The sequence below is a fragment of the Cystoisospora suis genome, assembly GCF_002600585.1.
Source record: "Cystoisospora suis strain Wien I chromosome Unknown contig_1715, whole genome shotgun sequence".
In the NCBI taxonomy this organism is placed as follows: domain Eukaryota; phylum Apicomplexa; class Conoidasida; order Eucoccidiorida; family Sarcocystidae; genus Cystoisospora; species Cystoisospora suis.
Window position 1 is genome coordinate 11,678 of NW_027154515.1, and position 27,695 is coordinate 39,372.

Genomic DNA, 27,695 nt, shown 5'->3' on the forward strand with positions numbered 1-27,695 from the left:
AAGGCGATGAACCCCTGCCACTCCGTCGAGCATGCAGTGGAGGGGGAGGTCGGTTCACCGGTGATCCCGGAGTCGGTTTGTAGCCGGTAGATCTTTTCGTTCTGCCAACAAGCTGAACGCATCTTAATTCCTCGTTTTCCTGTCATATGCCTCTTGTAGCCACCGGGTTCCATATCCTTCTTCATGATCAGGTTATCTGTACGGTGTTTCTGCGGCTTCTTATGTCTTTTCTCTTTGTCCGTGTTGCGCCTTCATTCCCTTCTCTTCACTCCCTCGCTCTTGGAAGAGAGATGATAGTCATAGTGTACAAAGTGTAGCTCCCCCGCCACTTCTCGGGTCAAGTGGACTTCCCTCCAACTCTATGAACAGGAAGGGCCTTTGCCTCTAAGGAAGGAAGGAAGCAACTGGTCTTCTTCCTCCTCTTCTTCACAAAAGAACAGAGCGCGGCAGGGAGGCAGAAAGGAACTCTCTCTTCTCCCTCCTCCTGACCTCGGTCTGATCATTCTCTTCCTACACTCTGCTGTGAAAAAGAGCGTGTCGAAGAGAAGAGGAGAAAACGTTGTGGTTCGCCGCATCGACTCGATCGCAACGGCAGATATCTCTCTCATGGAGAGCCAGCGCGACTTTTTTCCTTTTTGCTACAGTCTGGGTCGAAGTCAAAGGAAATAGGAAGAAGAGAAAGAAGCACTTTCAGGGAAAAAGCATCCTTATCAGCGACTCGGTTGCCTTCTCTTTTTTTCGTCCCTTTTATCGTCTTCTTTCTCTTCTTCATCTTCTCTTGCTCTCCCCCCGTCTCCCTTAATCTCCACTCGTCCTTCGGGATCTTTCTTTCACGAATGGTTGCTTGGAGTCTTGCGTCCCTCTCTTTCCTTCTCTCTCTCTGTCTCTTCTTGATCACCTTTCATTCATTTCTTTCTTCATTCTCTCCTCCCCTGTCTCTTATCAGACATTCTCGTCGACACTATCCTACGCATGCTTCTTTCCTCCTACCATTCTTACTCCGTCCTCATCCCGAGGACAGCAGTGTAGGAAGTAGTAGGAGTTGATCTCTCCTTCTTCTTTTTCTTCTCTTCTTCTCTCTTCTTTTCTTTTCCCCGACTCATCAATCGAAAATGTGGGCGACGTGAAGATATTGGGAATGACACAGAGGCCTCGCTTCTTGTTGCTTTCATGTACAAAGAGAGACATGCTCCCGGCGCACGATATGTTGCATGCACGATCAAATGCCTTAGATATATATGTATATATCTATGGGATATATGAAAACATATAGGTAACCTACCCATATTCTTGCATCTGTTGATGGCAGATCTTTCTATCATCTTCGTCGTGGTATGACGGGTCGACCCGTCTAACTACGGAATACGAGATGTTTTATTTAAGTCGTACAATTCTGTGCGTGATTCGGGTCAGAGCGTTCTCTGTATTTACACCCTAGACAGAGGAAGGAAAGGTCTTCTCATTTTCGTCCTTTTCTTCCTCGACAAGCTATTTCACTATGTTAGGAGAGTCTTTCATAGATCTCTGAGAGGAAGAAAAAGCGGCTGTGGAAAAGGCTTTCCTCTTTCTTCCTCCCGCGAATGTGAGAGATGACAAAACAAGGAAGACGAGTGTTTAGCTCGCTTTTATCGTATTTCTTCTTTCTCGTTCTTTCTCTCTTCGTTCGTGAAGAAAACGATGTAGATTGAGTGAACAGGAAGGGAAGGAGAAAGGAGTGCCTTGTCGGGGTGTACGTACACGTATCTCATCGTTGTTATCCTCCTTCTCCCCCTTCTGGTCGTCTCCTCTCCCAGCAGTTATTTGGTACGACTTGCCTTCTTGCGTAAAGAAAAGGATGGATCGAGTCGTTGTTTCTCTTGCTTCTCTCTGTCAGGTTCGTTTCTTTCCATTTCTTCTTCTTGCATCTATTCTTCTTCGTGTCTTCTTCTTCTTGTCTTGTTCTCCCCTCGCTCTTCTCTCTCGTTCGACAACGATGAGGCCGATGAATTTCTTCTCTATTTTCTGCTTTCTCACATCAACCCGAGTGTACGACACATAGCCACTCCTTTTCTTCGCCAAGATGAAAGTACAGCAAAACAATTTGGGTCGTCGAGACGAGACGGCTCGGCCTTATGGTCAAAGTGTAAGTCTTTCTTCCTCACACATTTATGTGTATCTCCATTTCTTCTTCTATCTCTCTATCTAGCGGTATATGTATAATGTAGAGTCTAGACTACAAAGACCATTCTTCTCCTTGTCTTTTCTTCTTCAATCCTTTCTTTCTTGCTCCTTCTCTCCTCTTCTTCTTTTCGCAAGAGAAGTGAAGAGCACTCCCCGCCTCTCCATCCTTTCTCTCTTTCTCTCTCTCTTCTCCTCGGAAGAGATCTTTCTTCTTTCTTTCGTTTTCTTCGTCTCCTCCATAAGTATCCTTGTCCCTCCCTTCTTTTGTATCGTCGCTATTCTTCTTGTACTTATCTTCTCTTCATTCTTAGCAATATGTCTCAGAAGTCTCGACCGTTCTCCAACAGAAAGAAGCAGAAAAGTTGCTATGGGAACATCTCCCTGTCGAGGCGGCGGTCTCATCTTTCAAATCATTCTCTCTTCAGCTCTAAGGTCTTCCGTACTTCTCGCATTTTCAATCCTCACTCCATCATCGAAAGCGAATGCTTTCTCAATTATCTTGCCTACTTCAAAAAGAAACGGGTGAAAGAACAACAAGAAGTCTTTCTGTCTTAAGCAAATCAATCAAGATAGATCTGAGGAAGAAAAAGAAGAAAAAGCTGAAGGAGAAGAAAAAGATAGAAAGGAGAAGAAGAAGAAGACGAGAAGGAGGAGGACGAAGAGGATAAAGAAGAAAGCCTCTTTTGTATAGACCCCTTCACTGTCTCTTACGTATCTATCTAGCTATCTATCTCTCCCTTCTCTCCTCTTCTTGAAAAGGAAGAAGAGAAAGAGGAGGATTCTCCCAGTTGTCCGCCCCGTGCAAGAAGAAGCTTTTAAGAAGTCTCTTTCTTCGATGTTGTTTCGATCAGGGTTTCTGTCCTGCTCTTCTTCTTCTTCTCTATCTTTATCTTTTCTTTTCCTTCCACCTCAACCATGGTGATCGAAGATGGCGACTTCCCTTCCAATTCTTCTTCTCCCTCTTCTCCGTCTTCTTCTTCTTCCTCTCTTCCCTCTGCTTCTCCCTGTACGACCACCGCTACGCCCGCCGCTCCATCCATCACTGGTAGCGGAGTTTCCCTTCCTTTTGAAAGCTTAGATCCTAAGAATTTCCTATCCCCCACCTCCTCGTTCATCACCTCCTCCTCCTCAGCCTCTTCTTGTGATCTTTTACATCATAGAAGACATCCTTCTGTTCTGTCGTCTTTCTCTACTCCTCTTTATCAGACGGCTGGTTACCTCCAGTGTCTTGAAGAAGCTCCTTTCTCATCCTCCCCTTCTCCTTCTACAAGACGAGTGCTAGAAGGGACGGTGATGCGCATGCGTGAAGAAAGCTCTCTTCCTTCCTCTAGCTCCTTTATTTCGAGTTGTTCTCTGCCGCAGAAGAAGAAGAAGGAAGGGAGCGGAGAGGAAAGGGATGGAAAAGGAGGAGGAGGAGAAGAAGAAGAAAATGAGAAAGATCTTGAAGACGATGAGGAGGAGGAGGAGGAGGAAAAGAGTGAAGCTGATAGAAGGACAAGTTATGAGAAGATGAAGAAGATCTTTCTCGCTGCTCTTGATTTGGAAAATGTGCGGCGTCTTGAAGATGTGGGGCTTCTATTCAATAGTGACGGAGAAGAAGCAGAGGCACCAGAAGAACAAATAAGAGATCATATATATAAGAGGAATATTCACGAGGAGAAGAAGAAGAATGATGTAGAGATAAAGAATGAAGAGGATGGTATAAATAAGACGCAGAATGATAAAGATGAGTATATCAAGATGAAAGATTCCTCTTCTTTGTCCTTCCGTCTTCGTGGACAACCTCTAAAGGCAAAGCCCTATGATATAACCCGTAATGGAAAGAACAGTCTTGGAGCCGTCTCTCCTTCACCAAGTGGTCTTTCTTCATTGAACTCTCTCTCTCATGACAAGAAGACCTTGCACGATCAAATTCGAAGAGAAGAGAAATGCTTACCGAACTCCCATCGCGCTTCTTCTTCTTCTCCGTCACCTCATCTCCTTCATTCTCCTCTACTCCACTGTCGGGACATGCCGTCTGCTTCTTCTTCTTCTGCGTCGCTAGGAGAGGATAGACAACCCGCCCCTTGCTCTCCTTGTGCATCTGCGAGACATCGTAGGAATCGAGAAGAAGGAGAAGAGGGGCATGAAAGAGAGAACAAGGTTCCTCCTTTTCATCTTTCAGATCGTGTGAAAGAACAACAGAAGAACGATAAGCGAGAACAAGAAACAGAGATGACAGGAGAAGAAGGAGAAGAAGAAATATCGACATGTCAGGATGAGTATGAGGGTGCCTCTTGTTCTCTCTCCTGTTGTCCTTCTTCTTCACATCGTCAAGAAGAAGAGAACAAGAAAGCCGTGGAAGATCTGAGGCATCATGGGGTGATTGACAGCCCCCCCCATCTTCAAGCGTGTTCTCCTCTTGTTCTGCTTCCTTCTTCTCCATGTTCTTCTTCTTCTTATACTTCTTTATCTTTATCGTCTTTCTCTCCTTCTACGTGTTGTTCTTCTTCTTCTTCTACGGCATCACCCGTCGTCTTGATACGAACTCGTGAGATAGATACTTCTACTACCACCACTTTTGCTATTCCTATTTCCACTACACTTCCATCTCCAGGTGATCGAGTCCATTCAGATGCGACACAAGGAGAAGGAGAATTCTTCCTGAGTGAGGAGGAGGCAAGAAGGAAACCTCGGGATATTCTCTCATCTCTCTTCTCTTCTCTCTTCAAGGAGTGCGTGAAAGATCTTCTTCAATCTAGCGGGGATGGACCACCTCTTGAGAGAAAACACAGCAGCGACCAGAGGGGGGCGAGAGGAAGTTCCTCCTTTCCTCCTTGGCAAGAATCACAGGTTATCGAGGAAGAAGAGAAAGAAGCAAGAGAAGTCGTAGTTGGAGAAGAAAGGAAAAAGGGGGAAAGAGAAGAGAAAGAAGAAGAGAGAGATGAGGAGGAAGAGGAGAGGGCGATGAGGAAGACGAAGAAGAAGGGCGAGGAAGGAAAGAAGTTGTGTGAAGAGAAAGATCGATGTCCGTGTGTGGAAGTTAGGGAGAAGTTGACGGTCGAATATTGTGGGAGAATAGAGGAAGAAGAGAGGAAGAAGTTAAAGAAGAAGAAGAAAAAATGTAGCTCACATAATAAGGATGACAGTGATCTTGAGGAGCCTCGGATAGAGGATGAAGAAAATTGGGAAAGAATGAATGAGAAAGCCACATCAAGAAGAAATCCTCCTACTAGACAAGGCGTCCACCCTCCTTATAGCCTTCACATCCCCTCCGAGTTGATAGATGACACAAGAAGAAGAAGCAGACTATCTTCAAGAGAGGAAAGAAATTCTGCTTCTTCTTCTTCTTGCATGACACAAACCCCAAGTGAACTCCCCAAGAATCTCTTCTCCGATTTATTCTCTTCTGTCTTTCCTCCTGACTGTCTGTACACCCCAGTTTCTCTTCTTGATAAAGGAACCCTAGGACGTGTCTTTCGGTGTCTCGATCGGAGACACACTCCTCCTGTTGAAGTCGCTGTGAAAATTGTAAGTCTACTGGAAGGATACTCATACGAAAAGGAGTCGCCGTCTATACAGATAGAAATCTAAGATAGGAGACGGATTCCAGACACATCAATGATATAGATAGATAGATAGAATGATTAAAGATAGATTAAAGATAGATAGATATCCTCTACGGAATTGAAGTTGGGGTATAAATTGGCTGTCAGGAGGAGTGATGAGGGATTTATTTCAAACTTCCTATGTGGCTATCCTCCTAATGTTTTCTCTGGGAACAGAAGTAGTGTCAAGCTCGGGTGTATATGCATACACCTGAGATGCCTTGACTTCTTTGAAGATCATATTATTCACCTCAGAGAAGACTATCTATCTAGTCGTCTTTGAAGCATTTCGTTGATTCATTCTCATTCATTCATTATCCGCCGTTGTCTTACCAGAGAGAGCTTTTTCACTTCTTTCATGATATACATCTGATGGGACAATAGTGTCCTTGAGAAGGTACTGTCGCGAGGGAAGGAATGATACCTTTTCGAGATAAGACGGGGAAGAAAAAGTGTGTGGAGGTCTCTGTATGTTGGGTTGTCTTGTTTTGATCAATGGATTTATCTTCTCAGATTCAGAAGAAGATCTTGAAGAGAAATCCTAAGCTACGACAGCAGGTTCTAGATGAAAAGGAAGCTTTACGACGTCTAAGCACACCCGTCTTTCTTCCTCCTCCTTCTTCTTCGCCTGCTATTCGTGCTTGTTCTTCTTCATCGTCATCTTCCACTCGATGCTCTTCCTCTCCTTGTCGATCGTCGCCCTGTGGCCCTGCCTCGGTGGTCGGAGGGCTTCAAAATCTCACTCGGGGCAGCAATGAGGGTGCGTATATCTCTACACAGCCTCTCGTTTCTGTATACGTACAAAGATAGATAGGTCGATATATGCGATGATATATATGATACACCAGGCTTGCTCTCTCTCTCTCTCGTAGATAGATAGATAGATTAGCTATAGATAGAGCTGCACAGGCATATGAATGCATGTGTCCCCAGGTGTCTTCCGTGTGTGTGTTGCGAGGCTATGATCGTGTCATTTGAGTGTACGTACGTGGATCAAAGCTAGTAGTAGTAGTGGCATATGCCTGAATGAGACGGAGAGAGTAAGAATAGAAAGGAAAGAGAGAAGAGAAGAGTAATGGATTAGTATCTATCATCGCTCTTGTGTCTTAATCTTTGGTGTACATACACCCTACATCTATCTATCTGTATTCAGTCTATCTGTAGGTGCCGTGTATTGTTCTTTCCTCTTCATTATGACTTGTGTCTCAGGCGGTTCTTCCCCTTCTTCCTCCTCCTCCTCGTGCATTTCTTCTTGTTTCTCTTCCTCTTCTTCGTCCTCTGCTTCTTTCTCGTCATCGTTGTCCTTTATGACTTCGTCTTCTTCTCCCCGTGGCGTCTCGCATGCGGCGACAGAGAAGAAAGGGACAGACTGTCTGAAAGAAGGGATTCATGCAGATTCATTTTCTTGGTCCTCTCTCCCTCTACGTCGTAGTGGTACAGGTGAGGTGTATGTACACCAGCCAAGAGGCACCGATCTCCTTGGTTCCTTCTCGTCTTCTTGTTCTCTAGCACTAAAGCACATCTCGTCAACGGAGATGCGCTCTCCTTCGCCCTTCTTGGTATCTTCATCTGACTCGTTCCCCTCTCATAGGAAGCCCACGGAGGCTCGCTTGGAGAAGCACGATCCCCTACTTTCCGACCGACCTCTCAATCGTCTCCACAAGGAGCTGAGAGAAGGAGAGAGAGAGAAACGAAGAGAATTTCTTCATCTTCTTTCATGTAGAAAGGAGAACTTGCTTCGTAGTGAAGGTCGTCATGATGGAGAGAACAAGCCATGTCCAGCTCGCGTTATCTTACCTCTACCGGCTTCTTCTTCCTCCTCTACCACTCTTTGTTCTTCTTCCTCTTCTCATAGGAGACCTCCTGTCATTCCCCTTCCATCCATTTGTCCCTTCATCCCACGGCTGATCCATTCCTTCAAGGAGAAAGATGTTCTCTTTCTCGTCATGCCTTTAGCTGGCGAGAGAAATCTTCAAGAAATTCTTCTTCGAGTCTCATCTCTCTCAAAGAAGACTTCTCCTACGACGACTACTACTAGTTCTCTTGCACGAGGAGGAGGAGAAGAAGGATGGATCAAAGCAGGAGACGGAAGAGTAGGAGAAGGATCTTCTTCCTCATACTCTACGTGTTGTGTGTCTTCTTTATCTTCTTCATCCCGTCTCTCTCCGAATGGAATATCTCCCTCTTCTTATTCGACGCATCAGCGTCCTTCTCAGAACTCTTCTTCCTCTTCATCTCCGTGTAGTCAAAGTCGCTCATCCCCCTCCCCTCATTTTCACGTTCTCTCAGGGAGCTCTTTACCTCCCCATGTGTCTTCTCCTTCCGCATCGCGATTGCCTTCAAGGGAAGAAGAAAAAGAAGAAGTTGCTTCTTCTTCTGCTTCTTCTTCTCTTCTTCTCGATCAAGAGCCACCGTCACAACACTACGGCTGGTCAAGGTGTCGTGGCGGATCGCCCTGTCTTCTTCAGTCTCCTTCTTCTTCATCTTCTACTTCTTTAGCTTCATCTTCGTTTTCTTCTTGCTTCGTCTCCCCTCGATGTCCTCCCTCTCTCTCTCATCCCAAGCCAGCTGGCGTTGTATCTTCTTCTTATATAGGACTGCATGAGGGGAGAGAAGGGATGGCCATCTCTTCCTCTTCTTCTTCTTCCGAGTGTTCTTCGACTGCCACACATTCGTCATCGTCATTATCATCTTCCTCGTCTGTTCATACGACTTCTACGGCTCCAAAGACACCTCTAACTTCTCCCACAGGAGAAGGAAGAGAAAGAAAAGAAGCAATCTCTTCCTCTTCTTCTTCTCAACCTCTTCTCTATCACGTTTCATCGTGTCCTCCTTGTCTTTATCATCCACATGACTCCTGCAAGCCTCCTTCGGAGCAGATCGCTTCCTCCGTCTCTACTGTAATGAGGCCAGTGGAGAGTCTAGACGGTTTCCCAGTGACACGTTCTAGATACATCCATGATACAGAGACACACAAACCGCCTATCGCAAGCTCCCTGAACATGTCGACCATTCCAGAGAGACACAAGAGGGATGATATACATCGCCATCGTCATAGTAAGAGGAGAAGTCCTACTACTACTACTGCCGCCCATTCACCTCCTCCTCGTCTTCGCTTAACAGACGAAGCTGTCCGCACATGGACGGCAGAGCTGGTCGCGGCGTTAGAGTGGTTTCGCATGAACGGAGTTGTGCATCGAGATTTGAAGCCTCAGAATCTCGTTATCTCTTCCACAGGCCATCTTACCGTAGTCGACTTTGGATCGGTTCTTCTCCTCAGTCGGGGTGGAGGAGGAGGAGAGGTGGGGGGGGGGATGATGACAAGCCCTATGGTGACTGAAAACATAGAGAAGGCAAAAGAAGAAGAAGAAGAAAAAGAAGGGAAGAGTAGAAGGGTGAGCCGTGTCCGTAGTAGTAGTAATTCTAGTCACGTGAATCTTCCTCAGAATTATCTTCGTGGTCATATGCAGGCTCTTGGAGGTGAAGGTAGAGTGCCGATAAGAGAGAAAGAGAGAGATCGCAGAATGAAGAATGAAGGGAGAACAGGAGAAGAAGAAGAGGAGAAGTCAAAAGATTTCCAGCTAAGAAAGAGTTGCGTGCGTCGTGTTCTGGATGATCGTGACGATGGGAGAAAAGATGAGACGAGAAGAAGAATAGAAAGAGAACAGAAGGATCTACTACATGAAAGAGCAAAAGAAGAAGAAGAAGATATGAAGAATCCGTTGCTGTGTAACAATACAACTTTTCGCCTTGGATATCAAGGGACCTATCTCTATTGCGCCCCGGAGGCCTTCTTTCCCATTCCTTCTTCTTGCTCTTCTTCTCATGGTCATGAGAACAAGGCGAATCCAGCTCAATCAACTACTACAACATCTCCTCTCTCCTCTTCTCGTTCTCTTTCTTCTTCTTCTCTCTCTCTTTCTTCTTCTCCTCTCTCTTCTTCTTCTGCATCGCCATCTGTCTATTATGCATTAGACCTGTGGTCACTGGGCTGTTTGACGTACGAAATGCTAGCTGGGAGACCGGCCTTTGCCGCTGCGACTGTGAAAGAGACCCTTGAGAGGATTCGCTTGGCTATTGTCGACTTTCCTTCTTTCTTTGCTCCTGACGCGTGCGACTTCGTCTCGCGACTTCTAGTTACGGATCCCTTCTCCCGTCTTGGATTCTATAATATATACGAACTGCGACAGCACCCGTTTCTTTCAAAGACGTTCAAGGGACTACTAGGAAAAGATGAAGAGGGACTTTTCCGTGAGAATATCCGATCTCTCTGGGTATTACCATCGACTCCTCTTAAGCGTCTCTATGAAAGAAGATGCCGTCATGCAAAGAAGAAGAAAAAGAAGGAACAGAATAGTGAGTCATTGAGAGAAGGAGAAGGAGGAGGCTCTTCTATGAAAGATTCTATCCATCGAAGAGGGAGAGAAACCTCTCTCGATGTGACTCCGTCTTCTTCTCGTCAAGCACGTCATCTCTTACCTCCTAGCTATCACGAAGGAGAAAAGAAGATAGAGGGAAAGAAGGGTCTTCTTTTGATCAATCCAACAGAGGACATTCGGGGTGAAGAAGAACAAGAAGAAGAACCGGGGAGGTTGACAGGTGCACGGCGGATGTCCGATGAGAAAAAAGAAGATCAACAGAAGAAGATGGACGAAAACGACCGACAAGAAGAGGAGGGAGGAAAGTATGAAGGAAAGGAGGAAAACTATCATGAAGTAGCAGATGGACGGCAGTGTGAATTCACGCATGTTGATTCTCTTCGTGAAGAAGATAGATACTTAAAGAAACGAAGTAGAAGTCGTGTAGGGGGAGAACAAGAAGAAGAAGAAGAAGGGATAAAAGACGGGACGCATGATAAAGATGAAGATGATGCAGATAAAGATGTCGTGAAGAGAGAACAAGAAGAAAAGAGAAAAGAAGAAGAAGCTATAGATATCCACAGCAGCACAGACAGGAGCAGTTGTATGATATTGAGGGAAGAAGATGATGGGAGAACGAGAGAGACGGTAAGAGGGAGTCTCCATCGAGACAAGAAGAAAGAGAACAGCGACGGCTTGAATACACAAGAGCGGAATGACGAAAGCCCCCAGGGAGAAGTCACTGAAGTGACTCGAAAGATCAGTGATACCCTTCTATATCATGCACAGGAGAAAGAGAAGGAAAATAGGAATGAGGGGAAAGATCACGAGGAGCAAGAAATCTTATTTGCATCACGTCGTAGTAGTGGATGTACCACGGCAGCTTCGAGGCGACCGACGGGAGGAGCAAGTCAGGAAAGGACCCCTGCCTCCCTTCTTCTATCTCTTCAAGAGGGGAAGCGTGAGAGACTAGAACAGAAGAAGAAGGACAGATTCAAATTTACAGAAGAAAAGAAGACGACGGAACAGCCAGAGAAAGATGCCGATCTTTCACCCAATCGGCAGAATGAGCCTGATAGCGGAGTTGGAGGAGAGAAGAAAAGTACGAAGACAGAGGAAAAGAAGAAGAGTGAGAAAGAGGAAGAAGAAGAAGCAAAAGACGGGGAGAGAGACAGAAATAGACATAGAGGGGGATCTGGTACATCAGATCCATTGTCTTCTCTTATTCGTCACGTTAAGGAGAATGATGCCGTTGGCAGTGGTAATTACCTCTCTCCTGGATGTGTATGTGCCTCGTTTTCTTCTTGGTCTTCGCAAGTCGTCGTTCTCCTGAACGGAGAAATAGAAAGAAGTAGTAGGAATCTACCAGGAGAGAAGAGGAAAGAAGAAGGAAACAAAAGAGAAGAAGAAGAGGAGGAGCATGATGAAGATAGAGGAGATGAAGAGGGGAGAAGAAGAGGTGGCTACGAGGACAAGGAGATCTCCGTTGGTGTTCTTTCGTGCAACGACTCTAGGAAGAAGAATGGCGAAGAAGAGAAAGATAGACATGTAGGAAGAATCCAAAGAGAAGGTCTCTCTCGGGATGCTAGTACACGTCAACTGCCGTCTGTACCTCTCTTGAATTCTTTCGCTTCTTTATCTCCTAGTGACAAGCGTCCTTGCGATGGTTTCTATGGAAGAGAACAAGAGGAGGAGGAGGAAGAAGAAGAAGAAACGCGTCAAGAAAGCGATTCAAGTAGTGCGGATAGGACCGGGAGTGACTCTTCCTCTTTCTCTTCGCTTGTTCCTCTCCTCCCTTTCACAGAAGGCAAGAAGAGAAAGAAAGTAATCCCTAGGAAGAAGAAGAAGACCAAACGTCATAGCAACACTCGAAGAAGTCTATTAGGAATGATACCCTCCTCCTCCTCATCTTCTTCTTCCTGTTGTTCGTGCTCTTCTTCAAGTTCATCCGATGGAGATTCCGAGGGAGAAACGTCGTCTGCTTCATCGTCTTCTCTGGAAGTTACGCCCGCGATACAGTCCAAACCTAATCCTTTTCCTGCCTCTCTTATCAACAGACACGAAGAGGACCAAAGTCACAATGAGCTAGAAAATGAGGAAGAAGAAGAAGAAAAAAGGAGGATATCAAGAAGCTTTCTTCCACCTCCGCTTTACCCAGTGGAAGCAAAAATAGAGGAAGTTGTGGGAGATAATAGACATGTTACCCTCTCCTTGCCTCAGTCGCCTTCTTGCTCTACGAATGAACAAGTCTCCGTGTGAGAAGAGAAGAAGAAGAAGATCGACGGAGAATGGACTGGAAGAACAGAAACGCCTAGACGCAGAAGAGGAGGAAGAAAACTTCACTGGAGAGCCGAAAAGAGGAAAGGAAATTATCTCAGGTCGAGGTGTACATACACCCGAAATTGGGAGTATTGGATGATGGAAAGACTCGATCGAGACTTTCCGTGCCTTGCAAGACTGGCTCACGATCAACTTCTTTTCACGATCGTTACTCCTACTTACTGTCGTCTATTCTTTCTGTCTTAATTGCACAGGGGGAAACCAACAGAAAAGAAGACAAGCAGCGACAAGACGAATTTAGGGTCAGTCAGTTCTGCGTGACTGTCTCGATGCAGACTTCGCGCTGGCCTTCCGTCTTCTTCTTGCTTCAAGAAATAACACAAGAAAGAGCCGCCACTATGTCATTGTATGCGAGGGAGCAGGGGAGAGAGGAAGATGCCTCAATCATGTTGGAGAAAAGTCGGGAGACATCACGCCTCGACGAACTTGCATGCATAATGGGTCCCTGCTATACATACATATATCTCTGCTTATATACATGTATATATATCTATATGAGGAAGCAGAGATATATGTATGTCTATAGACTTACAGCTATATGTTGACATATACTGTTACGCTGGGTTTGTGTTGGGTAATAAGGCTTCTCATGCTTTTTGTCTCATTCAAGTTGCTCCAAGTGAATATCTTCCTTTCTTTCTCTTTCTTTCTCGCTCTCTCTCCCTCTGTCGTTCCTTTTGAATGTGTGTCATGTAAATTGCTGAGTGTAGGAGTCGTCCTAGCGGGGAAGGAATCTTTTTTTTTTCCCTAGAGGGAGAAGAGAAGAAACCTTGAATGGTCTGTCTATCTATCAAAGACTCTTCAGTCATTCATTCTTTCCTTTCGCTTTCTTGGGGGGGTTTGATTCGCGTCTTTCCCCTGACTTCATTATGTCAGTGTGTGTTCGCGTTTAAGGAGTTCACTGAAGTGATGCATTGAGATTTTCCTTCTATGCCTGTCAGCTAGCTACTTGTTCCAGCGGCTGTATGTACATGCACCTCTCTCTGCTGGAGCAACAAGAAAAGCAGCAGCAGAAAGAGGAGGAGGAGGGCGTTACCACTTTCTTCCCGTCTCTCTTCCTGTCTTTTCTGCTTAAGATTAGTTGGCTAGGTCTAAGGTCTTCCTTATGTATTTGCGAAAGAAGCTTCAGCGAAATCTTTCCTCCGTCATTCGTTCCGTTGGAGCGTTTCTCTTGTTCTCTTTACGTTAGAGTGTCCCCAATGTTTTGTTCCTCTCTTGTTTTGCACTCTCCTCTTCTTGTTCCTTTCCGGTGTGAGATTCTAGCAAGCTAGAGAAATCCATCAATAGATATGATTGATGTGTTGTGGGTTTATCAGTACTTCACTCGGGATGTATGCACACCTTAGTTGTGATCGGGGATCCATACACCTCAACTGCTGATGAGGTGTATATACACCTCAACTGTTCGGGCGGTGTATGTACACACACCTCAGCTGTTGATGGAGTGTATCTACACCTCAACCGTTGATGGAGTGTGTGTACACTTCAGGGTGGCTAGCGGGTGATCTGCACTCCTGTGCTTCGTCACTTGAAAGGAGGACTGCATGAACCCCATGAGTGTACAGAGGAAAGAAACTGTCATCTTAGTGACCATCTTCTCTAGGTGTTTGTCTTTTTCTTTTTTGTCCGTTTTTCCACTTTCTATCTGTTTTCTTTCTCTTTCTTCTTTAATCATGCTGCGTCCCTCCTACCTTCCATTTCTAGTTGTTCTCCACCGAGAGAAAAAGGAAGTTTGTGTATCACTGCGCATGCAATTTTTGGGTCAAAGCAGCAGTTGTTTCGTGTTCGTGCGTCAGTGTGACGGTAAGAAGAAACATCTTTATTTTGCTGTGTCTTTCTTCCTTCTCTCCTTCTTTCTTTCCGGCTCTTGTAAAGACGAAAAGAGAGAAAGAGGTAGAGAGAGAGAGAGAGAGATAGATAGGTAGATAGATATAAAGATAGGTATAGATAAAGAAAGAGTTAGAGAGAGTGAGAGAGAGAGACAGAGGAGATAAGATGGGATGATGAGGCAGGGCAGTATAAAGTTTTTTTTTTCCCGAGTAGTTTTTTTTTCCTCCACTTCTTCTCTCGTCTCGTCTCGTCTCCTCTGGCGATGTGTTTTTCTTTCTATTTTGCATTCATTCATTTTTCTCTTGCAAGGTTGTTTGAGCGGAGCGAGATTGTTTTGTCTCTCCAGGTATCCAGTTGAAACAAGAGAGGAGAAGAATAAGCGAGCAGTCTTCCTTCCTCTGTTCTTCTTTATATGTTATGGCAGTTGCCTCCCATTTTCAGTTGAGGCAGCCGTTCATTCTTGGACTCTCTCTCTCTACGTCATTTCTCTAGACCTCGCTCCTTCGCCGTTGTTCTTTCCGCGCCGCGCGTTGTTTCTTCTCTCTCGTTTCTCTGTCTCGCTGTGTCTCTCTATCTCCGTCGATCAACGTACTCGAGAGAGAGAGAGGGAGAAACAGAGAAAGAAAAGAGAAGACAAGAGAGAGAGAGAGAAGTTCATAGGTGCAATAGCTGCGGTAGAAGGGAGAAGGGCGACGGTAGGAAGGAGGTCGAGCGAGGGTGTGTTTTACTGTAGAGATGTTTGACGATGAGCACACGTTGTCTCGGAAGGGAGACAACCTGCGGTTCTTCTCCTTCCTTGGATGGTCATTTTGATCAAATTATGGACTCGTTCTTCTTTCTGTCTCTCTTTCTTTCTTATGAATGGCATTCTCCGTTCTTGCTTTCTTTCTTGAAGATCGTCTCTTTGTCGCTTCTTACTTTCGTGGCCTAGCTACCAAGTAAGAACGAAGCCAAAGTTGTATGAAGAGGCGATATGCTGCAAAGCACATCTGTAATAGACTAGATGTGTGTGCCCCTCTTTAGTGGGGGTGTCGTACATTCATAGGTATCTTGTTCTTCTTCTTCTCTGGTAGTTGGGTGAAGTAGTTATGCTTCTCGATCGAGTCATGAAGAAGATTTATCTCACAAAGAAAAAGGAATTGAGTTGTGTTCGCCAAGAATCTCTCCGTGGCGGTCGTGAGACTAATCGACTGTTGTCTTCGAGGCAAGAGAAAGCGCATTCTGGAGGGGATGGATAGTACAGTTGAATGCATGCACTCAGGGTGTGTATTTATATATGGATTGCATGCACCCCCCATGAGTGTTTAGGTTATCCTTGTCGCCGTCATCGTTTGAGGGCTTTGTTTTGTCATGATACTGAAGTCTATCTTCAGAGAAAGATGAGGGAAAAGAATTAACGAGAGGAGATCCAAGGAAGAAGAAGAAGACCATCGTGTATAGCTAGGAGGAGAGACGAGAAATCGAAGGAAAGATAAAGAAAGAGAGAAAGCCAAGATGATGTACAAGAGAAGTTTCTGTCCTATTTTTTGCAGAAGAAAGAGAGGAAAAGAGAAGAAGAGACAGAGAATGAGAGTGATACGTAAATCTCACCCAACTCTCCCAGGTGATCATCGTCTTATATAAGGAGAGCACTGCTTTCTTGTTGATTTGCCTGCGTACATTTTTCGCTTCATTTGAAGGAAGATGAGTAGTCATTCGGGTGACTGTGGTACTGTTGTGCTTGCTGAGGAAGGAGAGACAAAGTATTTTAAGCAAAGCAGTAGTTTTCCTTTCGTTTTCTCCTCTCAGCTAAAAGAAGAAGAACTTCTCTTCTTCCGTTGCTTAAAATATTGCAAGGGATTATTTCTTCCTCTTCTTTGTCTCAGAGATCAAGATGCACGATTTACTCCACCTCACTCATGCCGAGATGTGTTGGAAGGAGGAGGAATAGGAGGAGAAGGAGGAGGAGGTATGATCTACATGTCTATCTTTCTATCTATCTATTTATTGTCTACTGTCACTCTCTTTTGAAAGAGGAAGATAGTTAGAGATTTGGTCCGTCAGTTAGGAGAGGGGGTGTATGTACAGGACAATAATGCTCTTGGCAAGGATAGAGTGAAGAAGAAAGAAGACGCTATGGGTCGGGATGGATTTGAAGGAAGGAGTGAAATAGAAGTGACGATCCTCGTAGGAGTGAGAATTCTATCTTGTTCATATAGATACGTGGGTTCAGTCAATAGAGAGATCGGAAGACTACAGTTGGATAGATAGATAGATAGACTACAGTTAGATAGATAGATAGATAGATCAAAGAGAGATAGTTAGATAACAGACAGGAGAGAGACTTCTCTCATAGAACTGATAGCATGGGGAGTGTCTGTTAGATAGATAAGAAAGACAACATGACTCTTCCCCATATCTCTGCTATAAATCTCCGAAGACTTCCCGTAGGTAGTGCGGAGATTCCAGAATAGATACAGGGAGATAGCCTGAAGATAAGTAGAGACAGACAGATGAAGCGACGATACATAGGCACACGGAGAAATAGCTAGACAGAAAGATTGAAGGTAGAAGACAGGCAGATCAGAGAAAGACAGAGAGATAGATACATAGATTCTCTTCCTTTACCTTTAGTGGGGAATCTTCGATCAATGACTCGACAGGTTTAAGGTCGAAACAAAGGAAGCAAAAGAGACCGGCAACACCTCAAGAGAAACACACATGGAGGAAAGGCATTTCTTTCTTTCTCCCCTCCTGTCATCTTCAACACTATTACCTTCGTATATTCGATAGACCGCAGGTTCGCGACGAAGTGTATGTTCGTAAGCCACATACAATGAAGACCAGTCAGCATATACACAGACACCTGCGGAGCCATCTAGAGGCAGAAGCAGAAGATCTCTCCATATAGAGAGTAAGAGAGAGACCAAGATAGATAGATTCACGTGAAAGAGAGACGGTTTGGAAAGAAGTTACCGTATCCCCCGTCCAGAGCAGGGCATTAAGGACATAAAGATCGTATCTAGACCGGGATGTATCGTAATAATAACGTTATATGTAGAAATCGTTTCTGCACAAATAATTCGGGAACCGCTATTATAAAGTTCGATACGGATCATATTAGACATTATCGGAAACGCGAGGCTTTTCATACAGGGAGAAAAATGAAGAAGATACACACTGCATACACCTCCTCCACATCTCTCAGACAAAGCACACACGCTCTTCATACACAACTGATACATATGTATATACATACATATACATGCATCTATATATACGCATGTATCTCCCCGCACACATATACATACCGACAACATATATACATATATAGGATGATCGGTTGATAGAAGGGTGGAGCGTGGGATGTTTGACAGAACCGTTAGCTCCCTATCGGTTCCTCGTCATCTATTAGGTTTCCTTCTTCTTCTTCGTGTTATTCTGAGAAGGAAGACGCTGCAGGTGGAGGGGCCTTGCTTTGGCGTAGGATAAAGGCTGATAGAGGTGTATGACAGAGAGGACAGTTTTCTATGCGGTGGATCTCCGAGGCGAGCATCTTATGATGGCATGTCTTGCATGTAGTAAAGTCAGCTATAGGCTGCAAGAAGAAGGAAGAAGAAGAAGAGCCAGTGAAGGGCTTCTCTTTGATTTGGAGGATGGACGAATGTGTTTCATCGTGGGGTGTCGTTGTTTGGCTGAAGAGACCTCTTTCTCCTTTCTCTTTGCTTTCTGTTTCTTCTTTCTCTCTTTTCTGACTTTCTTCTTCCTCTTCCCCTTCAGGAAGAGAAGATAGACCGCTTGGGTCTCTTGAATAATGAGAGAGAAGAGGAGGAGAAGTTGTATAGAGGATTTCATTGAGAATCGATTTGCCGCTAGCTACACAGAAGTAGAAGTGTGTATAACAATGAGAGCATGCAGTTTCCCAGTAATAGATGGATGCCTTACATTTAGGACATGTACATACACCTGAAGAAAGCAGTTCATCTTCATTAACTTCTCCCTCTTCTTCATCTTCCTTCTCATGGAGTCTTGTCTGCTGCCTCCGAGAATCTACAGGAGGATGACGTGTGAAAATTTCGATAGCGAGCTCAGAGAAAATCTCTCTTTGGTCTGCAGGGATCTCCTGGGAATTCTCGAGGTACATGAAGGCTTTTGAGCAAAGTCGAAAGTTGTTTGCGTAGAAACTAGCTAAAGCTAATAGGCAATTCGAAGTCTTAAGATCGATGTAGTCCTCGTAATCGTGGACTAAGCGCACACATGTGCATACAGCTGAATCGAAGGCTTGATCGATCAATTGCTTATGAGCTAGGAGATATAAATGAAAGGCTTCAGCCCCTTTCCATGGCTGATATAGAAGTCTTTTCTCTTTCTCTCCTCTTGTCATCTCTCCATTCTTTCTTCCTCCTTCTCCTAGGTTCTTCATGCTTCCCGATAAGACAGTCTGATCCAACAGGATAGTATTCAGACACGCCTGCGTATGCGATAAGAGTGCTTGCGATGACGAGCTTAGCCTCGTAGATAGATAGCGAGAGGTAAGAGGCTTCATGCTCGGGTTTATCATATTCGAGCTTGGCTTTTTCATGCTCTTCTTAATCAGTCCTTCATCTCTCTCCTCCTGAGACGATAGGCCAGCTTGTTGGTCTTCTTCTTCTTTCGTCTTTTTCGTAGGGGGGGCTTTAATCGCTGTAGAGCCTCCCCCTGATCCTCCTGAATAAGTAGAAGAAGAAGAAGTTGAAGACGGGTCGTTGTTCTTGCTAGGGAGAGACGAACATGAGTTTAGATATTTTTCAACTTGCAAAGCCGCGAGGACATACAGCTGCTTTCTATAGTGAGGGTAGTATTGGGAAGGAGGTGGGGATGGGATCGAAGAAGAAGAAGAGGAAGAAGAGAATGGAAAAGAGAAGGATGATAGGAGAGGTGAAGAAGTGTCTGTAAGAAGAGAATCCGACATCTCATGACTCGAGAGAAGAGAAGATGAGTAGTTGTTCATTGCATGCATGTCAGAATCGAAAGCATATCCATTTGAACTTTTCGTCTTTTCTCCCCATTCACTACCACTACAACTCCTGCTCTGGTAAAGAGGATCCGTGAGACTCTTTCTCATTCTCTCCCTTGTTTTAAGATCTTCTTCATCGTGAAAGGTCTTCGTCCTATCGTTCTTGCTTTCATGCATACTCCCCTGGCATCTCCCTTTCTCCTGTCGATCTTCTTTTTCTCCTTGAAAGAAGTATGTATTGGCTAGGTGAATGAGGAGCTTGGACGTTTCAAGAGCCTTCGTTCCAGCTCTTAGGTAGAGTTGAATAGCCTGGATATACTGGTGTCTCTCTATATAGTGACTGCCGCACTTCGTTAGGAGAGTCTCGAGCTGCTGTGACCGTGTATTCTCAGCAATTGACATGGCTGTATCCCATGCATTGAATTTGATACAACAGTCGATAGCTTCTTGGATCCATCTCCCTTTCATATACGCATCCACAGCTTCCTTATATAAGCCGACCGATGCTAACTTCTTTCCTATCTCTTTAAGAAGGTCACTATCCGTTTCTTGAAGAAGTTCGTCCGTCACTAAGCGATTGAGTTCGTCGTATTGCTCGGTTATGAAGTAAGCTTCTATCAATGAAGAATAGTCTCGGATACTTCGATAAGCTTCGATTGCTTCACCCCAGTCACCCTCATCTCGACACGTGTCTCCTAAAGCTTTCGTCGCCTTATAGTGGAAATCGCGATCCAGACTCGTCCCCAGTGTACATACACCAGAAGAAGAAGAAGTTGATGGGATGCGACAACTACTCATAAAAGTAGAAGAAGATGAGGAAGAGGTAATTGGTACTCTTGTATCTCGGCTTAACTCTAGCACACGTCTCCAGTCACCTATAGAAGCTCTCAAGTGGAAGGCAAGATCACGTCGATCTAAAGAGAGATAAATCGACTCAGCGCCATCGATATCTCCGAGGTACGCCAAAATCTCGGCTTTTCTCTTCTTCTCACAGTCGACCACTCGTAGGCGACTCACAAATTGAATGCCCGAATAATCTTGACAACTGCATGCATGCATGCAAGAAAGAAAGAAAGTTAAGGACGAGAAAGATAAGAAAAAATGAGATGAAGAAACAAACAAAGAAAGAGAGACCTTAACAACGGGAAAGAAAGAAGAAGAGGAAGAAATACATGAGCATAGAAGGGGAAGACAGTAGAGGAATAGAGAGAAAGAGAGAGGAAGAGAGGAGAGAAGAGGAAAGAGGATAGCCATAGACATAGAACCAGGCGCTCTCCCTCGATCGATCTATCCATCTTATTAAGTGTCACATTCATTAACTACAGTATAGCAGAATTGAGTATGCAATGCCCCAACAGACTTCGATCACCCTTCACCTCTAGTGTATGAAAGGAGAGAGATGCTCCTAATGATAGATATCTCGGAAATTATCACGTTCAAACTCCATACAAGAAAGCAAGAAAGAAAAGCGAAGAGTATGTAGGTAGATATATATCTAGATACATATATCTTCACACCTATCCACATAGGTGAATAGGCTTACATACTTTGATAGTCTCGCTATGACTGAAGATTTATGAAAGGTTCCGATGGTTTGGTCTCCTACCTCTCTTTCTATGTAGATAGATATGCAAATACACACGAATACACCCTGCTCGTAGATCTCTATTTATCTCTATGTCTAACGGCATAGATCTCTCACTCTATCGATGCGAAATATCTCAACAGAAGTCCTAATCCCTCCTACGTTGATCTCTTACTATGAAAAACGTATCACCCAAGTATCTCTTCTATCTCCTATCATTGTCGCTCATAATCTCTATCTTCCTCTATCTCTTCCTTCTTTCTTCTCTCTCCTTTCCTTTCCTTCCACTTCTTTAAACTTACTTGACGAAAGCCTTCTCGGCTGTATCAAGATCGAACTTGGATAGAGCCTTAGTAGCGATACACCTCCATATACAGGGGTGAGAAGCCGATTTCTCCGCATAGACGACGGCGTCATGAATCTCATTAGCCTTGTCTAAGATATCTTTTATATCTCGTAGAGCTTTTGTATCATACTGAAAGGAATGAAGATCTCCATGCGGTTCTCCAGGTGTCTTTAAGAGTTCATCCAAATAAAAGGCTTGCAGTTTGAGATTTCTTAGCTCGCCAAGATAGAAAGATGTGTCGTTCATAGAGATAGGCTCCTCTAAGGAGAGACCTCGAGCTATATAGAGCATACCTTTCTCTATGAAAGCAAAGAGATCGCATTCATCGGACGACCATAGAATATCTGAGACATCACGTCTCTCAAAGTTCAAGCTTGGACGACGAAGGGGCTTTAGAGAGTCCGAATTCTCACAGATCTCTCTTTCTTCTTCTTTGTCATCGTCACTAGTTGAAGAGAGGTGGTCTGTAAAGAAAACAGGAAGAAAGAGAAGAAAAGAAAGGGTGAGAGAGTGAAGATTCAGCAGTCTTCCTTGAAGAGAAGAAAGTTGTAAAGGAGAGAGAATAAGAAGACAGATGGTATGAAAAGAGAAAAAGAAGAAAAGAAGGCAGGAGAAGTGTACTTGATGTGTATGACTACATATCTCATGAAAGCAAGATATTTATATATAGAGAGAGAGAGGAGATAGATAGAGATAGAGAAGTAGAGAGAGGGAGAAAGAGAGAGTTGTAATAAGCTTTGAAGAGAAGCTGAGTAAGAAAAGAAAGTGGCTACAATGGAAGAAAGTGTGTGAGGGAGTAGAGAAGTTCATCTATCAGTGAGAGAGAGAGAATTCTACCAACGCCAATTAGACGATAAAGAAGAAGGAGAGGAAGAATACCTCTGTCTATACCTTATGGCTGGTAGTTTTGTTCTTCTTTCTTTTCCTCTTCTTCTTTTTCAAATGCTCTCTCGATTTTCTGCGTTAGATCTCCACGGTGTCTCTCTAGAGAGAAGGAGAGATACATGCGTCTATCTAGAGAGGTAGCCTATAGGCGTAGAAGTAGCCTCAGATACATGTGAAGAAGAAGGTATCTACATGTTAAGGCACAGCATAGCTGTATATAGATAGAGAGAGTTCAATACACAGCAGCGTCATACTCATATAGACGAAGCAAGTGAGAAGCTTAACAGCCTTACACCTGTAGAGAGAGAGAAAGAGGTCTCTGTCTATACAGGTCTACATATGCAATCTATCTATCTGTATATGTATATATACGTATGTGTATATGAGAGGGATGCTTTTTCATCTTATAGAGAATCTATTGACTGTAGAGCCGTTTGAATGAAGATTTCTTACCTTTTCTTTCTTCTCTTTCACTTCCTTCGATCTCCACCTCCCCGTTGCAGGTTCCTCCATCGTTTCTCGCATCAGTACTTATTGTATTTGCCGAGGACAGAAGAGTAGTAGAAGAAGAAGAAGAAGAGAGGTTCTTATTCTTATTCTTCTTCTTTCGAGGCCGACGCGTGTCTACAGAATAGAGACGTAATACATGGTAGATATCTATAACGGCAAGTCGCGTAGAATTTGCATTTAGCGCGATATAGAGAGGATGAGAAGCTTGATCAAGATAGCAGGTCTCTTCAAGGCGGCCGTAGGATAAGGAATACCGACGAATCTCCCCGTTCTTCAAGGCTACAAAGAGACAGTTGTCTCCCCTTGCATCGAGACTGACGATAGTCGAAGCCGAATGATAGGACGTGTCTCCTCCTCCTCTTGCTGCTGCTGCTCCTGGTCTTCTACTGTATGGAGTAGGGTCACAGCCATGAAGAAAAGGAGAAACCCCCTCGTCGCTTGAACACTCTGCGTTCCCTCCCTTTCTTTTCTCTTCTTCTTTTCTATCTTGGGAGGGTGGAGGGGTTGAGAAAGGAGATGCTGGAGGATGATGAAAGATATCGATGGTTAGCTCGGCTGGGAAAGTCCAAGGGAGGGCTGTAGATGATGGTAATAGATCACTTGGAAAGGAAGTCTCTTTCTTCGATTGAAAAGAGTCATAAGTCAAAAGAGAAGAGGAAAGAGATGAGAAAGAAGAAGATAGAGAAAGAATATAGTCACTTGGATCGAGATTCTCATCCTCGATAAGGCGAGAAATGTTCTTCTTTAAGATAGGAAGATAAGCGTCGACATACTCATCGCTTCTATCTTCTTCTTCTTGCTTCTTTTCATCTTTTCTTTCTTGTTCTTTTTCTTTCTTTCCTTCTTCTCCCATCCAGTCGGTTCCTTCTACAGGTCCATCCTGGAGAGGGTGAAAGAGAGAAGAGAGAAGAGAAGAGCTTGCATCTTTATACCGCCATATGTAGATTCGAGCTTCGTCTGCAATAATGACACAAGTCCCTGTTATGACTGCATGCAACGGTTCAATATCTGTATACACAGTCTTCATTATTTCCCCTACATCGTTGTACAGACATAAGGCATATGTATATTTCTTCTTCTCAACGCCTCGACATGCCTTATTCTTCCTTTTCTCCTCTTCTTCTCCTCCTTCTTTCTTCTCATTCTTGGTCTCCTTCTCTTTCTTATTCTCCATTGAAGAAGCTCTCTGATCATCTCTTTCTCCTAGGTCACACGTCATTGTACGATTCTTCTCTTCATCTTCTTCTCCTGTGCAAACCCTTCTCTCCTTCTGACTAACATCTCCATCATCCTCTTGTTGTTCTTTCTCTTTCTCTTCGTTTTCTCCTAGACCTCTTTGCTTTTCTTCAGCAGCATCACCCTCGACGTCTTCATCTCTTAGGACCATCGTGATAAGGAGACAGCAGTCTTGACAGGATTTGATATGTAAGATTTGAGAAGCTTTGATAGACCTAAGGTGTTTACTCCCTGTCTCTGTATTCCAGAACCATATAGCTAGGTTGGTATTACTAAGATGACTGCTGCCGTCGCCTAGGCCTCCGAAGACTTTCTTCTTTCCTTTTCTTCTTTCATTCGTGGCTAGATGAGATCCTCCTCCTCCTCCTTTCCCTGTGGCTCCTGTTGACTCATCTCTTGCAGATCGACCTGTAGGTTTACTATGTTGAAGACCATTGGCGAGAGATCTCCGTTTAGTATTGTGCAAAGTCGATACGGGGAGGTAGGCATCGTCTGCATAGTAGACAAGCGTTTCATTGAAGTAGGTCGCTAGATGTCTCAGGCGAATCTTTGCGAAGAGAATCGCATTCCGACAGGCAATGGCGAGATATCTGCCGCTTTCATTCCAGCTAAAGGTTCGTGACGAAGAAGAAAGAAGGAGATTATGTTGATCAATATCTTCCTTTCTTGAAGAAGGATAGGTCGCTTTCTCACTGTTAGGAAGCTTTAAGGTGTAAAGATATTCTGCTTTGTTTCGAGAGATATAATAGAATCGGATCACATAGTGGTAACTCTCTTCGATCTTTGTCGACCCTTCTTCTTCTGCTTCACTAGCTCTCCCTTGCATGCGCCTGGGTGTCTTCTTGCCCTTTAGATGCTTATTCTCCTCGCCTCCTCCTCCTCCTCGTGCTCCCTCGAGAAGACTTGTTTGATAAGAAGAAGAAGAGGAAGACGAGGAGGAGGAGGAGGAAGAGAAGAGAGACTTCGCCATACTCATCTTTTTGCTGGAATCTACATGGCGAGGTGTGGTCAGTGCAGTAGAAGACCTACTCTGACTATTACGACTACTTCTATGACGGGGGAGGAGCGAGGATGAAGAAGAAGAAGAGAAGGAGGGACGTCTTTGATATGAGAGATATGTATAGGTGGTTTGAAGATCATGAGCTGCAGGATGTAAGATATTCGTTTTTCCGTAGATTGCAAGAATCGGGTGGATAGGGTTCCATTGAATCGAGAGACAAGGCTGGAGATAACTATCAAAGGTTAAAGGCTTCTCATCCAAATCATCTTGGTATAATTGTATACACCCTGTAAGATAAGCAATAGCTAAAGGTCTGATCGTCGTATTCTTCTTATCATTCTTCTTCACACTCGGGGAACTCAGATTCTTATCTCGACAAGATCTCCCTTCTAAATCTTTCTCTCTCCCTTCTCCTCCTTCTTTTCCTTGTTCTTCTCCTTGCTCTTGGCTCTTCACAAACGCATCATTCATGTACCAGTGAATACCTACAGACGCGTCAACCCCATGCATGCACACATGCATGCATGCGCACAAACATCTTGCGTGGTCTATGCTTGATATATGCAGCTGGAGACTTCATGTATCTTGCCTGATATATGCATGCATGGAGAAAATCGAGGATATATCTCTTGTTCCTACAGGGAGGGAGTGATAGGCTGAGAGGGTGCTGCGGGATTCCATTGACGGGTGCATATCTCCTATTAGACCTCTTTTTTCCTTGCATACATGGGATAGATACGAAACATATCAAGCCTGATCCACATGGCCATCATTCAGCCACAAGAAGACTGACGGAGAGGGATAGGCAGATACACAAATCTATATGTATCAATCCGTCTTTGTCTATCTATCTATCTATATATCTATATATGTCTCTTTGGATGGATAGATAGATAGATACATGAGTATTATAAGCGGTCTCTCGAAGCTTCATGTGGGAAGTGATCTTGAACTCACGTTCTTTTCCTTGCAGAATCTGACGCGGACGAAGCAGCTTTCTTTGTTTCTATCTATCTCTGTATCTTTCTTTCTTTCTTAGCGAATTGACATTTGTCTACATGGATTTCATATCAATCCTCTATTATATCCGTCGCGTCAATCTTATCCTCTTCTTGTTCTTTGTGTCACTGACTTCCTTACTCCTCCTCCTCCTCATCTTCTTCTTCTTCTTCTTGCTCTCGATCCTTCTTTCTCACCTGCGACGGGTGTAAGCGGATCTGTCCTTCCTTCTTCGTCATCTCCTAGCTGCGTTCGTAGGCGATGGCTGTACAAGCCATCAGCTGTATAGAAGAACATTTCTCCCGTCTTGGAGACTAGAAGAAGTTTGTTATTATCGGGAGACCATGCGGCATAGATCATAGTCCTCCGCAGATCTTTACTCCATAGACGTTCTCCTGATACATGGCCTAGAATGAGGTTTCCATCTGTATAGACAATACACACTTTTAGCCCATCTGAAGACCAGGCTGTAAAGGCGATTTGTTTCTTATGATCTATATTAATCAACTCTGTGACCCATCCACCTCCTTCTTCTATCCGCCTTCCTGAGGATGTCTGCTGACCATGGTCTAGGGAGGAGGGGTGAGAAGAGCTCTCATTCACACTTGGCTGTGCATGCGACAACTGTCCGAGACCACTACTAGTAGTACTAGTAGTAGGAATACTACGTGACGGGTGTTGCTTCCATATAGCGATACATCCTGATTGGTCTGCTGAGCTTAAGCGGAGGATTCTTTCTCCTTCGACGGCTTCTTCTCCCGTTGCTTCTTCTTCAGCCCACATGACTAAGTGGACGTCTCCCTGGAAGAGAAATGAGAGACATAGAAGAAAAGGGGGGGGAGAAGAGTCGGAAGGGAAGAATAATAGGGTCATGGAGGTTGGTGGAAGCAGCGAAGCATTGTACCAGAGAGGGGAGGAAGGAGAGAAAGAAAACGAGATAGATAGATAGATAGATTCTAGATAGATTCTAGATAGATAGATAGATTCTAGATAGATAGATACATCTGCATAGGCATATGAATACATGTGCCAGGTGTCTTCCATGTGTGTGTGTTGTGGCAAAAATAGGGAGAGAAAGATCTTTCTTCGATTCCTTTCTTTCTCTTTTCTTTACGTACATCCATAGACCTTCCTAGTTCTATCACTTTGAAGTCCAAAGCTGCATAAAGAAGAACTTTCTTTCCTACCTCACCTCAGGGAAAGAAGGAAGGGTGACTGGGATTACATAACTCATACTTTCTCAATAGCGTCAAGAGACAATCGATTCCCCTTAAGGCAATAGTGACCTGTCTTCCACACTCTTCACACGAAGATCTCTCCATATACATGTATATATATACACGGATGGATCCTCAGATCTTTCTATCTACTCATCAGGACCTATCTGTTTAGCTAGATCTGTCTCTGTAGATCCACCGATCTCTCTGAATCTATCTCCAGTTGTTTCTATCTCGATCTACCCACCTATCTATCGATCTATCTATCAAGCAAGATGTCTCTATCTCTCTATTTCTTGTCTACAGTCTCTTCGCTTACATTATGAGTGGAATTGAAAGGTCTAGTTTGGTCGGATGTATGCGTCGCTTCTTTCGCCGAGACACCCGCCGGCGCGGAAGAGACAGGAGGGGGAGGTGCAGAGAGAGTTTGTAACTGATAAGCTTGGTAGCTATCTAATCTTGTTTTGGTCCCGAGTCTTTTACTTCCTATCCCTCCTTCCTCAGGTCCTCTGAGAATTTGCGTCGCGTTAAGGACCTTAAGGATTCCGTCACGACACCCTACGGCCAGCCATCCGGAAGAATTGCCCCATGAGAGAGAGAGAATTTCGGAGTTCTTCGAGGGAGTGACTTTCTTAAAGAAGTAAGCGAAAAGCATCTTGTCTTTCTC

The 27,695-nt window shown here is 44.4% G+C and overlaps 2 protein-coding genes across 2 annotated transcripts; one reads left to right on the forward strand and one right to left on the reverse strand.

Annotated features, from left to right (window-relative positions):
* Positions 1-18,779, forward strand: CSUI_003792 (protein kinase domain-containing protein). Its single transcript, XM_068063987.1, has 5 exons — positions 1-5,670; positions 6,261-6,507; positions 6,957-15,878; positions 16,141-18,392; positions 18,669-18,779. Exons 1-3 carry the CDS (start codon positions 3,076-3,078, stop codon positions 12,362-12,364), a joined length of 8,250 nt encoding a protein of 2,749 aa, XP_067924036.1. The 5' UTR covers positions 1-3,075; the 3' UTR covers positions 12,365-15,878; positions 16,141-18,392; positions 18,669-18,779.
* On the reverse strand, positions 17,691-27,683 carry CSUI_003793 (wd repeat domain 35 family protein; the record flags this gene model as incomplete). The annotated part of the gene is made up of 5 exons (XM_068063988.1): positions 17,691-20,295; positions 21,138-21,645; positions 22,520-25,297; positions 26,009-26,612; positions 27,348-27,683. 5 exons carry the CDS (start codon positions 27,681-27,683, stop codon positions 17,691-17,693), a joined length of 6,831 nt encoding a protein of 2,276 aa, XP_067924037.1.
* Between the last annotated feature and the right edge of the window lie 12 nt (positions 27,684-27,695).

Excerpts from the sequence above, each read along its gene's own strand:
- CSUI_003792 (XM_068063987.1), top strand. The coding sequence starts at position 3,076 with ATGGTGATCGAAGATGGCGACTTCCCTTCCAATTCTTCTTCTCCCTCT. Across the intron at positions 5,671-6,260 it reads TTGAAGTCGCTGTGAAAATT|ATTCAGAAGAAGATCTTGAA; the intron begins GTAAGTCTACTG and ends TTATCTTCTCAG. Across the intron at positions 6,508-6,956 it reads CACTCGGGGCAGCAATGAGG|GCGGTTCTTCCCCTTCTTCC; the intron begins GTGCGTATATCT and ends CTTGTGTCTCAG.